The sequence below is a fragment of the Calypte anna genome, chromosome 1, assembly GCF_003957555.1.
Source record: "Calypte anna isolate BGI_N300 chromosome 1, bCalAnn1_v1.p, whole genome shotgun sequence".
Classification (NCBI taxonomy): Eukaryota; Metazoa; Chordata; class Aves; order Apodiformes; family Trochilidae; genus Calypte; species Calypte anna.
Window position 1 is genome coordinate 171,572,665 of NC_044244.1, and position 15,254 is coordinate 171,587,918.

The following is a 15,254-nucleotide window of genomic DNA, read 5'->3' on the forward strand; positions in this document are numbered from 1 at the left end:
CGGAGTCCAACAGCACTGCCAGGACACAGCAATGTGGGAAAGGCCCTGTGTTCATTATGCTCTCTGGGAGAATACACAATGAAAGGCCACTTAATCCTTTGGGTAGGGATGTCATGACACAACAGAAATGAACCTTCCTCATCTCGTCTGGGGTGACGCCCCTCTATAGTCTCATGCCTGTAGGACACCTTCCTGACAGGGCTCTGCCTAGGTAAAGGGGTTGGTGTAACCATCTGAGCAAAGATTTTGGGCAAGGAAGACATAATTAAAAAGGACCATATAGTTTTGCTGAGTATGGTGGCCTTCTAGTGGTTCATTTTGTTTGCTAAAAACCTTACTTTTAAAAGTGTTGGGTGTTTAGTTTTGTTTAAAATCTTCAAGTAAGCTCTTTATATTATTTAAAGATGTTTTAAGGGGAGTAAATAATTTTATTTAGTCCACCAAGAAGCTTTAACTTAGCCATGTTGACTGGTTTTGCTTGTGTTAGCTTTGTAAATGTTCAGCACCTTGCCCAGCAACTGGCGATTGATCATGTCCTACCAAGTATCATTATAAGTAGCTGAAGCTGCTGTAGTGATTAAAGAACACTAATTTCATCCTGAAAGGCCACGAATATGCTTGCCAAATGGTCTTCTAGTGACAGAGGATGCAGCATAGGCTGCATTTTGGTCTTGGCAGGGGTCTGTGGCCAGATCCAGTGCTGTATGGAGGCCCAGCATGAGCAGCAGAGGTGGCATGCTGTGCTCTAACTGTGGATAGAGTTTCAAAATGTTCCTTTTCTGGAAAGGGATCAACCTACAGAGGTTGAGGATCAAGCTACAGAGGTTGGGGATGTGATACACTGTTAGTCAGAACTCCAGGGTGGGTCACAGGGCGTCAGCTTCCTACAAGCACTCGCTCTTTCTCTTGACACACAAGCTCCTGGAAGTTTGTATACGAGCTCATCAGGTGCTTGTAGCACTGTGCATCCCATCATGGCCCTTTCTGCTCTGCACCACTCCACCAGGTACTGCAGGTGGGGAGACCAACAGCTGGGTAAAGACACCCCTGGGGTCACTGAATTTCTTCCCAGAGAAGAAATCTGGAGGGTGGAGGGAAGAGAGGATCAACTTGCAAGAGGTCAAAGGACTCCTGGGTGTTCCTCTCCCTCTATCTTGATTGCAAACATGGAGTTTAAGAGGGTATGGAAACAAGAGCCAAAGTCTGAGCTCTTCTAAGGGCAGGGGTGAATGCATCTGGACACAGTTCAACTCTGATGCTGTAAACTAGTCCAGCTGCCAAATCAGAGTTATGATAACTTGTGTCAATGCATCTATTGACTTTTCTCCTCAGGGAATCTAGATTTTAAAAGCATTATGGATCAGGGGCAGATGTTGGCTTGTACTAACTTCCTGTTCTTTGCTACAACTGGTTCCCCCTCACAGGATTTGAACACCACTCTCATCTGAGCTGTGTGTTTGTGTAGGGCAGGCAGCAATATTCCCAGACTGTTCTGAGGAATTTCTCTAAGTTTCAAACAGCGGTCTTGGGCTGGTTTTTTGAGCTTACAAAGATACTTAATCTTTCCAGTGTGTCAGCTTTAATATAAACAAATACAAGCAGGCTGTTTTGTGAAACACATGTTGCTGGGTCTCAGAACAGTAACAAACCAGTAGGGCCATAGATTGAGGAGTAAGACATTTGCTGCAATGTTACAGATGGGAATAATTCTGCAAGTCTTTCCAGCTGCTTGTTTTATTAAAAAGTTGGCTCAGTCAGCACTCCATGACCAAGAGCACTGGTCATTCATACAAAACAATGTCTGAACAAGCCTGGGTTCCCTCTCTTTAATGAAAAGGTTTTGATTGCTTAATTTAGATAGCAGTAGAAATTTATTCCTTGAGCTTTTTTATTCTTCTTGCACAGCTGTGTTTTTTTATCATTTTTATTTTCAGTTGGGGTGGTATTCTATTTTATTGCCATTTCCTTATTAGCTGCTTTACATGTGATGTTAAAACTTCCTTTGGTGCATTGTTCTGCTGGGGTACCACAGTCAGCAGCCTTGATCCACCAGACCTCACAGCCAGAAGAGCAGCACTGGGGGCATCTGCACTGCTGTCATAAAACAAGCTCAAAAGGGTTTTACATAGAGCCCAGAGTGCTTTCCATAATGAGAGCTTTGTTGGTGATGATACGAAGAAGAAGATGAATGGCTGGAATAGGCATGGAAGGAATTAAGTCTTGCTTCTGCTCTTCCTGATAAAAACACTGCACATGCAGAGCAGGGACCTTACAAGCTTGCATGGTAACTCATGTCAACAGGATTATTAAACACAGCTTCTTCTCTAGGGGAGGGTGAATGGGTGAGCAGGGAGCGGAGGAATGGGGTGCAGTTGGTATCTGCATCAGTGTTTTGCCCCCATGTTGTTCTCTACAATTATACATCTGTCTGCTTAATTTTCAGCTCATCAAAGCAGAGTTATGATGATTCTGTTTGTCCTGGAGATGGAGTGGGTGTTAAGCACTGGACAAGACAAACACTTCACGTGGCACTGTTCGGAGAGCGGGCAGAGGCTGGGAGGCTACCGCACCAGCGCAGGCGCCTGCGGCCTGCAGTATCCTTTGCTGAGCTCTCAGGTTTTTTTCTGCTCTTTGGCACTTAAACAGCCCCTTTCCTTTATTTTTCTAGTTCCATGCCCCATATGGGTTCAGTGCTTTGTTGCAAGAACCATTGCTTAAAGACAATTTTAAAAACTGTCTCTTCTCCTTGCTTTGTCTCCTTAATGCATGATGGCATATGTAGGTCTGAGCATTTTTGAGCAAAACAATGGGTGATCTGCAACCTATTGTGGTCTGCTTTTGTAGTAAATCTGAACAGGGCCTTCATTTAAACATGCAGCTCATGCCTTTCTTCTTGGAATTAACAGTAGCAAAGTAGGTCGGTTATCAGGTCAGCAGGCCTGCATGTGTGCATGGTAAAAATTAAATTACTTTAATATAAAAAAATGAGTGCTTGTCCTTCACTCTGGAGCAGCCAAGTATGTGTTGGGAATTTGGGGTAACTAAGGAGTGAATGGCTCCAGAAATGGCACTCCAGTGGCTTATTCACCTAGAGCTGCCCCAGCTGCCTGACAATAAAAGAAATAATAATTCAGCTTTATTGCAAATGAAAAGGGAAGTGGAAAAGTATGAGCTCTTAAGCTGAAACCAGGGGTTAGCATAAACAGACCTTTTAGTGCCCCATGGTGTATGTGATACAGATGATGTGTGCTTTGCTAGTTCATGGGAAGTGAGACTGACTCTAAATGATAGTCTGAACATGGACTTGCTTTATATTATGTGAATATTCGGCTCATATAAATGGCATAAAGAAACCTTAATTTTTAATTGCATTATAAATGCTTCTGGTATTTCCTAAACCGCTCTAGAGAATGGTCCATTTTGACTAATTCAGAAGGGTACTTTAATTTGGGTCATCAGATCATTCTGGTGGATGGTTGAGAAAGGGAGAATTGTTCACAAATACTGCAAAAAGCTTGGCAGAACCAGGAAGGTTGTTTTGGTTTGGTTCAGTTTGATTTTTTGTTTTGTTTTGTTTTTAGCCAATGCCCTGTGTGCATAAAATCAGTGATAAGCAGTTACTCTTTAAATATCCAGTACAGACTCAATGTGGAATTAAACTGGATGAAGAGGTCAGCATCTGCTCAGATATGTGGTTCCAGTAAGTGATTGAATGGCTCCAGTTTATTCAGTTTAGAATATGTGTGATGCAGCTGATGTAGCTGACACTTCTCTAAATATGATATAAACTAATGTTCTTCATTGCATTTGTAAACTTAACCATGATGAAGGAGCATAAAACTAGTAATAGCTGTTTCATACAATTTGGGGTATGGGGGAAGAAAGAGTGGACACCATCCAACTCTATCACCCAAGTTATAGAATCTGGGGAGATGGCTCCTCTTTTCATGGCAAAGGGCTACTTTGAAGGTGTTTCATAATAAAAACACAAATTTCATCTTCTGGAACAGTCTTTTTTTTTGTTTTGTTTTGTAATGCTTCAGTCCACTCAGGAAGACAGCACTATTAATATGAACAGTTATGAGCTTGATGCCTAAAATTACACTCTGAATACCTCCTTGAGACTGAAGTACTATTCACCAGGTTGCAGTACACTCGTGTTAAAAGAATTAACAAGTCATGAAAGGAATGCAAAGCTTGTATAAGCAATGTATTTTTCTCAGCATTTATCCATCAGATTTGATGTGGAAACCCGGCACGTGTTTGTTGGTGATCATTCTGGGCAAGTGACTATACTCAAACTAGAGCAAGAGTCCTGCAGCCTTGTTACAACATTTAAGGGGCACACAGGTAAGGAAAGCCTCAGGAGGACACAAAATTTGGTTCTCCATCTATGTTTAGTGTCATGGTGGTTTGAGTCTCCTGTGAAACACCAGGAGGGCTTGTGTCAGTGCATAGTGTGGGAGGGAGATAGACCTCTAACTCTCACTACAGCTCATGTAAGTTTACTCTTTATTGGTAAAAAAGAGAGTGATCAGACTTCTGACCAGAAAACTTCCATGGCAGAAAATGCCACAATCAGTAACTGCTAATTAGAGTGAGAGTAGAGCAAGTTATGGTAATTGTTGATGGAAAAGGATGCACCTCAAGGAAGGACCTGTATAGGAAGACTCTTTTGTCCAAGAGAAATAGGCACAACTTAGAGGCACTAGTTACTTGCTTCACTGCTGGGACTTGTGCCCCATCAAACTTTTAAAATAGCAATGCTGGGATGTGATCCTGCCATGCAACAGAAAGCATTTCAAATCATTTCTCAGCATTTTCTCTTTATATCCCTCCTCTGATTGAACACTAATAGCTCAATCATGAGGTAGCGCAAGGTGGTGTAACCCATGTGCTAGGATACTGTGAAAATGCCTATAATATTCCACACTTGCTTCTCTTTTGTAATCTCCTGTGAATGATAGAAATGAAAAGCTGTGTAGTAACACCTTCACCATCCTTCTACCACACTTTACTGTTCAGAGGATTCATCCATGAGAGTGACAGCAGAGCCCTCTGCCCTGCAAAAGAGCAGGATGGGCTTCAGGAGGTTTTCTAGGCTTTTAGTTTTCAGCTGGCAAGGACAGTGTCTGCATGGCCTTTGTTGAAGTGACCTGCCTTTTAGTTGCTCTCTCTCCATATTTTTTTGTTGTTGTATCTTTTGTTTACCTATTTAGCTACATTCCTACCTTCCACTTTCTGTAATGAAATGACTGTTGTGTGCATCTCCAATTTCAGGTGGTGTCACTGCTCTCTGTTGGGACCCAATACAGCGAGTTTTATTCTCAGGCAGTTCTGATCATTCCATTATAATGTGGGATATTGGAGGAAGAAAAGGAACAGCCATTGAGCTGCAAGGACATAAGTATGTTAAAAGCCTTTCCTCCTGCTTTTAGGGGTGAAAAGCTAAAGGCAGAAGCCACATCTCAAAACAAACAGCCCAAAGGTTGTAGTCTTCACATGCCTCAGGCTTGTGTGTGTGTGACTCCCTGTGGTCCATATACAACTAGAAAGCATGTTTTTCAGCATTAGGCCCACAGGCTGGTTTGAGAGTCTGCAAAGGGCACTGAAGGAAAGCACAATATCTATAGCTGTGAATGCTTTACTCCAGAGTCTGCACCTTTGTTTGAAAGAGGGGTGTCTTTACGAGAAAAGCTGCAGGGAAATTCTCACTTTTCAGGTGTCAGGGTCTTTCCTTCCCCTAGAGGGAGCATCAGGCTTGGACAATTAATCCCTTTTTCCTCGACACTAACTTTTTAATGCCACTTTACCTACAGCTTGAATTCTAAGTAATGTGTGTGACTCTTCGGGGCCTTCATCATCTCCTCAATGCAAAGAGGCTTCATCTTTGCACATGCAGACCTCACGTTCATGCAGCTTAGGAGATGTTTTCAAAGAAGAGTAAACCCATACTGGGCACTAAGTAGAGATCAGAATGGCTCTAGTTGCAATGATCTAGCCTATTAATGCTGGCAGTGCAACAAATTTGTTTTAATATATTAGGAATGCATATTTGTGGTAATGTATGTCAGACTCAGATCTGGACAGGCAAAATCCCACAGTGGTTTTAGTGGCTTCTTACATATTCATGTTTCTTTTGAGTGGTGCTGCACTCTGCTTAGCAATTTGGATGTTGGTGAGATTTCAGAGTGGTGCCTATATTAATTTTGAACTCCCTGTGCTTTATAGTGCTGAAAAAAATCTTCAGTAGTTCCTCATTGCTTCATTCCTAGATGTTGCAATGATTTATGAAAAAAAAAACAACTTATACTGCCTTTCTGACAAGAAGATACCTTACCAGGACTGCGTTTATGCATCCTCCAGATGTGCCCTCAGAACTGCAGCTCTGTTCAGGGCTCCCAATGCAGCTGGCTCCTCCCTTCTCAGGAGCAGCAAAAGCAGTTATCAAAAAATGTCTTTGCTTTTGTAAATACTGCCCAGATGAGCAACACTCTGCTTCTGGTCCCAGTTGCATAAGAAAGACTGATGTATCCAATGGATGTAGTGAGTGCAGTGAGGAGAGGAAGGGAAATGTGGGCAAACAAGTGGTTTACACTGCTTTACTGTATATTCTGCACCTACTTGTGTGCTATCCAAGATGGTTGATTAGTAACTGTCTTGTTTCTTTTTCAGTGATAAAGTTCAGTCTCTCTCCTATGCTCACCACACTCGGCAGCTCATTTCCTGCGGTGCAGATGGGGGAATCGTCGTCTGGAACATGGATGTTGAGAGGCAGGAGGTAGATACTTAGTTCTTGTTGATTTGATCAGAATGTGGAACTTTCGACCTGAACGAGATCATTCCAGGCTTTAAAAATGCTTATTTTTGTTGTTTTTACATGCTCCAGTTGTTATACAGCAATTATGCTGTGCCTTTGATAATACGGTACAGGGGAAGCAGCCTGACAGAAAATGTGTATTAAGTGGGCTGCTAAATGACTCTTACCCTTCACATTACTGCTCCAAAAGACAGACTCTAAGGAGGGTAATGTGAAATGTTCTGCTTTGTTTTTCAGGGCATTATGAGAAATATTGTCAGTTCAGAGGTGCATAGATGGAATGATAATTATTAGGCATTTTTAACAAAACAAGAAAGCTCTTTGTTATCTCTGAAAACCTGCAACCCCTGCAACAGGGTTTTTTCCTGTTCTTACTAAAAAGACATTTAGCTAGGGCTTCAATCTCACCTGCTACTCAGTCTTGCTTCCCTCTGGTGTAACCATGTCAAAGTGGGGTAAACAATGACTTTGCCAGTCCAGACAGTAAGATTTCACCTACGCTCTCCTAATTGCTTTTGTGCTGTGCAGCCAACAAATGTAAGTGGGTGCAAAAATGAACCCCAGGTCTTTGGCACTGTGGAAGCAGCCTCCGCTCAGCAATTTCTGAGCCCTGACTCAGAGAGGGGGAGCAAGAGCTGTGCTGGTGAGTCAGGCACCAGCCCTGCTTGGCACTGTGGCAAATCCTGGCAACATGAATCATGGCAAACCACTACCCTGTTCCTGGGGGGGGATGTGTGCACCCCAGGTCTGGACAGGGACAACTGTCCATGTTAACTGTCAGCCACAAAGTATTCTCCACTGTCAGCTACCTCCCTGACAAATTTCTGCTGGACACTTCTAAACTGCTGACTCTGTGCTGGGACCCCTGTGCAGATCTGCAGGTGGTGCATGGATCTGCAGATGATGCATGGATCTGCACATCTCCTCCCTGCTCCATGTCTCCCCAGTGCAGTGCCAGTCCTTCCCACTGTAAGGCATCACCATGCTGCTGGTCCCCCCTGGCACAGGGAGCTCCACGAAACCTTTGAACATTAGTGGGTGCTCTGCGTGCTTGACAGCGAGGGTCTCTCATGGGGGTGAGTGGTGGGGAAGGCAGGGAGAGAAGCTGAACACCTGAGCACTGCCATTTTGTCGTAAAAGCCTTGCCATTTTGAAAGACAAAAATTAAAATTTTTGGCCAGCATAAACACAGCCAGATAATGCGTAAGCAGGATGGAAGGTGGGTGGAGGGAATTATAGGAGGATTTTGCTTGGGAAGCTGGGGAGCAAGCAGCTGCTCTGTTGCAGGGAGTACCTGTGGGATGATGCTGCACAGCAGGGAGGTTTGTGGCACCAGTTCCCAATCCTCATAGAGTTGCCCAGTTGAGAGTCAGCAGTATAGAAGCATCGGGCAGAGAGCTGGCAGTGGACAACTGGTGGCAGACAGCTGTCCTAAACCCCCCTCCCATGTCCCCACACTGGGTAGTTCTGAGCAAAGCTTTTGGCAGCGTGGGGTTTTCAGCAGCTTTGCTGGTTTACTTCAAGGGTTTTTGCCTTTCTGGGTTGTAGGAGTCTCCCTGGAGCAAGGAGAAAAGCTAACTGGAAAATCGGATTAAAAAACTGATCCAGGCCTAGGCAGGAACTGAGCTCCCTTTTTAATGTGAATTAGCATTCCAGTTGGCTCTCTTTAATTACTAATCTAATAGCCAATTATGTCATCAGCTCCAAAAGTGAGATGAAAGAGGAGCAATTTCCTTCTTCCCAACAGATGTTTCCTTTTTGCTGCAACTCAAACTTCCAGAAATGAAAATTTTTATTTATTCACTCTCTTCAGAAGGCTACAGTAAGGGTTAAGACTGGCTTGTCACAAAACAGCTGGCAAGTCTGTAAGAGGTCTGGTTTAAAAAGTGAAGATGACATATAATTAGCTAAATTTAGAGGGTTTAGCAGCAGGTCTGACTATGGCTATGTGAGCTTGTTCATTTTATCAGTATTGCAATAGCATGTTCATGGTGCTAAACCACTCCCAAGACAGTAGCCTTTGAGATTTTAATACCACACCTTGGTTTGGGATCCTAGAGCATTTTCTTCTGGATTTTGACTTTGGTATTTTTGCCTTAGTTAAGGGTTTTCTCTGTGTGATATGTGCTCAGTACTCACTTTGATGCTGGCAGATTTTCCCACAAGTCTGAGATTTCATTAGAATGAATTAAGCCATTGTAGACCTTGACTCTTTATTTAATCTCTGTTTTTAAAAAGCTGTGAGAAGACAACATCTGAAAGATGCCAGAAGCTGTGTTTCTGTTTGGCTACAAAGCACTTACTTGTCACTAGCAAAATGTCTTCATCTATAGTGTTCAGATACTTAAGAGATTAAAACTTATACACACAAATGCAAATCTGTAGGCATTAAACAGAAAGCCTGTTGTGAGTAGAAGAGACAAGGATTTGCCCTGGCACAATGAGCTGCCTTCAAAGTAACTGGCAGAGAAGCTGAAGCAGACAGTTGCTGTATTGCTGGAGGTCAAAGCTATCCTGGGAGCTGAGGGTGTCCATCAGCCTTACCTTAATTTTGCCTGGCTTTTATATGGCTTTTAATTCTTAATTTCAGCTGTATTTCTTGCCATTTCAAATTGCAGCATGTGAGAAGCCACTGGCTGTGCTAAGCCAACTGCAGTTTGCCAATAACATGTTCTTACAAAGTATTAAACATTATTTGGTGTTTATTTAATTTCATGGGGTGGGTGGGGCTGTTGGAGGTGTGTTGCAGTGGTGGCAGGGATGGGATGGGATGGGATGGGATGGGATGGGATGGGATGGGATGGGATGGGATGGGATGGGATGGGATGGCCTGGTCTGCCTGGTGCTGCCCCACTTGAGGGCTGGGACAGACCTGCTTGCTATGGGCTGAGCTGGAGAGAGGAAGACAAGAGGACCAGAAGTCACCTGCTGGGAAGGAGCATTGCTCTTCCTAGGCCAGGTTAGGACAGCCAGACAGAGAGAGGGGTCAAGAACCAAGAGTCCTGAGTCTTATGTCTCCTGGAGGATTTCCCAAACGTTGTGGGGAGATGTACTGCATATCCCCCAGCAGTTCAATGGAAGACAAGTGTTGGGGGACTTAAATGTAAGGGAGGAGATCAGCTGCCCCCTCCGTGTGCCCCTCTGCTGCTTCAGGTGTTTCTAGAGCTTTTTCAGGATCTGGTAAGATTTGCTTCCTCACAGGGTGTCTGATCCATGCTGTTCTGCATAGCAAAACCCAGCTGCAGAAGAGAGAAGTGCCTCGAATATTTTCTTCCTTTTCTTTAAGTCTTCTCTACCTGCTTCACCCCCAGCTTGAGCACAAAGCTGCATGCTATGCTAGGAAAGAGAAGACCTTCATCTTTGTGTGAAAGCAGGGAAAAGAAATGGTTTGGGGTTTTAGGTTTGTTCACGTCACTCTCATCTCTCTCACCCCATTGTGTCATCTGTAATACAGATACCTCTGACAGCAGGGACACCTTTTACAGTATTAAATAAATAAATAAATAATAATAAAAGCACATCATCATTTCAGGTACCTTCCCTTTCTATACAAATGAGTAGCTTGACTATTGGAAATATTAATTGAACCCCATCCCCACCAGAGGCAATAGCAGATGGTAAATGCTCTTCAGACAAGACAGGACAGAATATTTTAAAATGCTTATATTCTAGACTTAGAGAGGTGGGGGAGGTTTGTTTCTTCTTGGGTTATTCTTATGGTCTTATAATCAAACTCTGTTTCAAAATCTGAGTGAGATTTCTTCCTGTGTCCTTCAAGGCTCAGAGCTGGGCCAAAAAAAACCAACCCAGTGAACAGTCAAAATGGCATCTTGTGAAAATGGTGATTTTTAATTAAGTTCAGTTGTCCACATTACTGCACCCCAATACATCTTTTTTGTTCTGTCTGTGGGCTCTATTGGAAGCCTTTCTGTTTGTTGCTTACTCCTAATTTGTGTTTGTGTGTGTGTTGCAGACCCCGGAGTGGCTGGATAGTGACTCCTGCCAAAAATGTGACCAACCTTTCTTCTGGAACTTCAAGCAAATGTGGGACAGTAAGAAAATAGGCCTCAGGCAGGTTCGTATGCATCCTTTGCTGTCTTAACATGCTGCAATTAGGCTTTTCTCTCAAAACAGATCACAGTAACATTTTTTTTCCCTGAAGCCTTAAGAACTTGCACTTTGTTCTTCCACAAAGTGCTCAATAATGAGACAGTGGGCTCCCCTCAGATGAATCTTGGTTTCCTGATGAACTTACTTATCTTTTATTCTTTTTTTTTTTTTTTTTTTTTTTTTTTTTTTTTTTTTTTTTTTTTTTTTTTTTTTTTTTTGTTGGTTTGTTTGTTTTTTGTTTGCTTGCTTTTTGTTTGGGTTTTTTTGTTTGTTTGTTTTGTTTCATTTTGTTATTTCTTTTTGTTCCCCCAGCCAATCCCAGTAGCAAATGGATATAATGAGCCTTGGGCTGAGCAGACTGGTTTTGGACCTTCCATGGCTTTAGCCCTGAGAGATTTTACTTATTGTTAGCTGAATGTGTTGCAGAAAGAAATCTGCAGCTGATTTTTGGAAACTGCATAAACCAAAGCTGTTTTCAATGATCCTGGGTAAACATCTGTAACTGCTCAGGCTGTGTTGGTGAGGGCTTGTTGGAGTGCCTGGAACAAACCACTCTGTTTTCATGCCCAGCAGGAGAGGGCTGCACAACTCAGATTTTGGGAGAGGGACATAAAGATGATGGAAGGGATGTACCTGTGAAGCTTGGAGAAGTTGAGTGTGTGTGACAAAGCTGAGCTCATCACCAGAAGGCCCCTGACCTGTGACTGGCAAGGCACCCGCTGGGTCCTACACAGCCAGAGCATGAGGAAACAGCCAAGGCTGGTGGCACCAAAATGCAGAAGCATTGGTGCTTCTGGGGCAGAAAATGGCCAAAGATGTTGACTGAGAGGAATAGTTGGTAGATGTCTGTGCTTAGAGGCTGGAATGGGACTAGGGAGTGACATTGGGATAATGTAGATCTCTCCTACCTCAACCTAGAGATGTCTTAACATGTCGTGTGCTGCTGAGCAATGGTGTCATCCCCTACACCCCCAAAATGAGACTCCCCTGTTCAGGGGTAATTCCAGCTCTTAGCCCTGTGGCAGCTGGCTGGCTGGCAGGGACACATCTTCTGGGTGTATAACGTGACTCTTTGTCCTGTTCTCCCATCTCAAGTTGTACCAATGAAAATATGTCAGCTTGGACTTGCTTCTTCTGCCTTCTACCCTGTTGAAGACCCCCTGTAACACTGGCCATGCTCAGCATAGAAGCCCTGGCCCACAGCTACATTCACAGATGTCAAGTGATGGAGGCAGCAACAATTTGCTCAGTAGTGTATGATGCCACCCTGGAGCCAGGGAGAGAGGTAGAATCCACCTAGCCTGCGTAGTGCTCTACCTCCACTTCCCAGTGTCCGTGCTATTGATCAGCTGCTGCTTGCCCTAGGTAGTGGAGAAGGGGAAAAAAAAGTAAGATTTCCCTCCCCCCTGCCATTTATTCTGAAGACCTTGTCTGTTTTCCTTCATCTTCCTTCGGAATCACTTTCCTGCTTGCTGCAACTTCTTCTGGGTCTTACTGGAGTGAGATGGTAGAACCAGTGGGACCTGAACAACGAGCTGGGTTTGTTGCTGAAGGTGTCTTTCCATGTGTTGTCTCCTACAGCACCACTGCAGGAAATGTGGGAAAGCTGTGTGTGGCAAATGCAGCTCCAAGCGCTCCTCCATCCCTCTGATGGGCTTCGAGTTCGAAGTGAGGGTCTGTGACAGCTGCCACGAGTCTATAACAGATGAAGAGTAAGTGTGGGCACTGAGCTAGTTTGCACTGGAGGGAGAGGGGCAAAACTGCATCCAGGAGGGCCTGGGTAGATGCAAAGCTCCAGGAGCAGCACAGAAGGGGGGTCCCTGGGCTCTTCCAGCAGGATAAGCCCCTGCGGTGCCCACCAGAACAGGAGGGAGGGAGGGAGTGGCTTCCACCCCTGCTGTACTTATGACTTTGCAGAAGCATTCAAATGTTTGTTGCCTCTACAGAGAAGACTGGGGCAAAATTCTGCAGTCTCCCAGACTTTGCTGATTCCTGGCTCTCTTTCCTCAGGCGGGCACCCACAGCCACTTTCCATGACAGCAAGCACAACATCGTGCACGTACACTTTGATGCCACCAGGGGATGGCTGCTGACCTCGGGGACAGACAAGGTTATAAAGGTAGGAGCAAGGAGATGATTGCTTCTAGCTCCTGAGTTTCATTTCCCCTTTCTCTCTCGTGGGGTTCCAGGTATGTCTTACCTGCTTTCTTCCCCCCTGCAACCTTTCACTGGTGGAATTCTGCCCAACAGGGACCAAGAAGGTCTTGGTCTGTAAAGATATTGCCTGAAAGGGCTGTGACAGGTGCTCCCTGTAGCTTTTCCTCTGGGAAGACAAACTGTATCTCAACATGGTGAATCTTTGTGTGGCTAGGTGAATAAATAGACTATATATATATATATATATCTCAAGTGTATAACAAAGCTTGAATAATGTCTTAACTCACAATGTGTTATGACTATGCTAATCACACAATCACAGATCATTCAAGTTAGCAACATAGTGTGGGTTTTTTGGTTTCTCTGAAGGCCAGCTGTGAATCTGGCTTATCTGGCTAAAGCACTGTGACATACAGAATCTTACTTGGTTACCCTCTGCCAGGCTGATGTGAGTGCTGGCAAATGGAATCAAACCTCATCAGACTTGCTGCATACATGTAGCTTCCCTTAGCCCCAAAAAAAGAAAAGAAAAAGAAAAAAAAAAGGTTCAAATTATTTAGAGAAGAGATTTTATTACAATTTGCCATTGTTCACTATATTGTCATATTTTATTGTATTAACAGCTGTGGGATATGACACCAGTAGTGTCTTGATGGTACATCAGTGGAACTTGAAAGGTGATATGTACAGAAGAAACAGATTTCCTAACCCTAATCAGACAGCAGAAGACAGGCAAGGCTGGCTGCAGTGGCAGATGAGAAAGGAACAAATGTGTTTACAACGATTTTATGTCCTCTGCTTGATCAAGGCTGAACATTTGCACGAAGACTCTTTCCACTTATTCTCAAAATATACAAGAAGGTATTTTTTTAACTAATGGTTTGTACGATCTGACTTCGGTTGTCTTGAGTTTGTTTGGAACATCCGTGTGCAGCCCAGTTTTTCAGTTTCTGCATTTCACTGTGTCAGGATATTTGCTGCTTTGTACCGAGGGTTCTCGGGTTGTGTCTTACCACGTGAGTGTTCAGTCATTGCCTCTCCCCACAGGGAGTACCCATTGATTTGGGGTGTTTCAGCTGACCAGGCTCTCTGCAGTGGCTGAACTCCAGGCACGGTGTTGCGTGTCCTCTAGGTGTGCCACTGGGGAGCTGAGGGACTATTGCAATTCCTAAAAGGGCTCTACTGTCTGCTTGTCCTAACAAACATCATCTGGAGGGCATTGTGTTGGTTTGAAGTAGCTAAAATCCAGCTTCCTGCCTCTTTCCTTCTCTACAAGTTGCAAAGCCAGGGGGCCAGGTTGCTTAGCAACAAAATTCTACAAAAACTGAAATAATTTTCCATCTCAGAGCATTGCAAGGAGCACACAGACCCATTTGAGTTTGATGAGGCTGGCAGGCTAATTAAAAATAAATTATTGGCAACAGGAACTTTTGGTAGTGTGTACATGGATGGGGGGGGGAGGGTGGGGCGGGGGGCATGGACCTAATATAGGTCTAGGTCTGAAAAGTCTGGTTTATCTCTACCTCTACCTTGAGCAGCAACATTTCAGCATTTATACCTGTCTGTGTTGTTGATGATGAATTTGATTTTCCTGTTTTCCATACGGTTAGTCATATTTATTTTTTTAAAATGCTGATGGTTTTTATTAATTTCCACTACAGAGCAGAAACTGATATTGCTGAATTATGCCCATTGTCCTGTTGTCATATTTTACAGTTTCTTGTAAAAATAAAAAAAGTATTTAAAAACCTGCATTGACCAAAATTACTTTTTAAAAAGGGCATTGTCAAGGTGAATAATAATTTTAAAAAAAGCCCTTTTTTCCAAAGGGATCTTATCTGAAGTGTTAACTCTGTTCCCTTAATCCAGTTCACTTTTTATCATGCTGTTGCTGATGAACTTTGAAACTGGTGTGGAGAATGGAACTGCAGACCAGACCTAGGGCTCTCCTGTACCTGCTGTCCAAGCAAGGCCTCGTGCTCTGCAGCTGCTGCCACTCAGCAGATCAATGCTGGTCTTGCCCCATTTTGAACTTTACTTTTCCCCTCCAAGGTGGGGAGGCCGTGGTATTTCCCACTACAGAGCACATTGCTACTTAGAGAAGCCTGGTGTTTTCCTGTAAGTGATAATGCCAAGAGAAAATAAAGCTCCTCCTTTGTTTGCCTGG

The 15,254-nt window shown here is 43.8% G+C and overlaps 1 protein-coding gene across 1 annotated transcript in view; it reads left to right on the top strand.

Moving 5' to 3' along the window:
• Nucleotides 1–14,503, top strand: part of WDFY2 (WD repeat and FYVE domain containing 2) — a 61,031-nt gene extending 46,528 nt beyond the window's left edge. The window contains exons 5-12 of the mRNA XM_030469075.1: nucleotides 2,444–2,594; nucleotides 4,238–4,350; nucleotides 5,281–5,407; nucleotides 6,676–6,781; nucleotides 10,794–10,895; nucleotides 12,512–12,642; nucleotides 12,941–13,049; nucleotides 13,711–14,503. Of these exons, the coding sequence (XP_030324935.1) occupies nucleotides 2,444–2,594; nucleotides 4,238–4,350; nucleotides 5,281–5,407; nucleotides 6,676–6,781; nucleotides 10,794–10,895; nucleotides 12,512–12,642; nucleotides 12,941–13,049; nucleotides 13,711–13,740 (869 nt within the window). The 3' untranslated portion in view covers nucleotides 13,741–14,503. The remainder of the gene's footprint in view (nucleotides 1–2,443; nucleotides 2,595–4,237; nucleotides 4,351–5,280; nucleotides 5,408–6,675; nucleotides 6,782–10,793; nucleotides 10,896–12,511; nucleotides 12,643–12,940; nucleotides 13,050–13,710) is intronic.
• The last annotated feature ends 751 nt before the right edge of the window (nucleotides 14,504–15,254 follow it).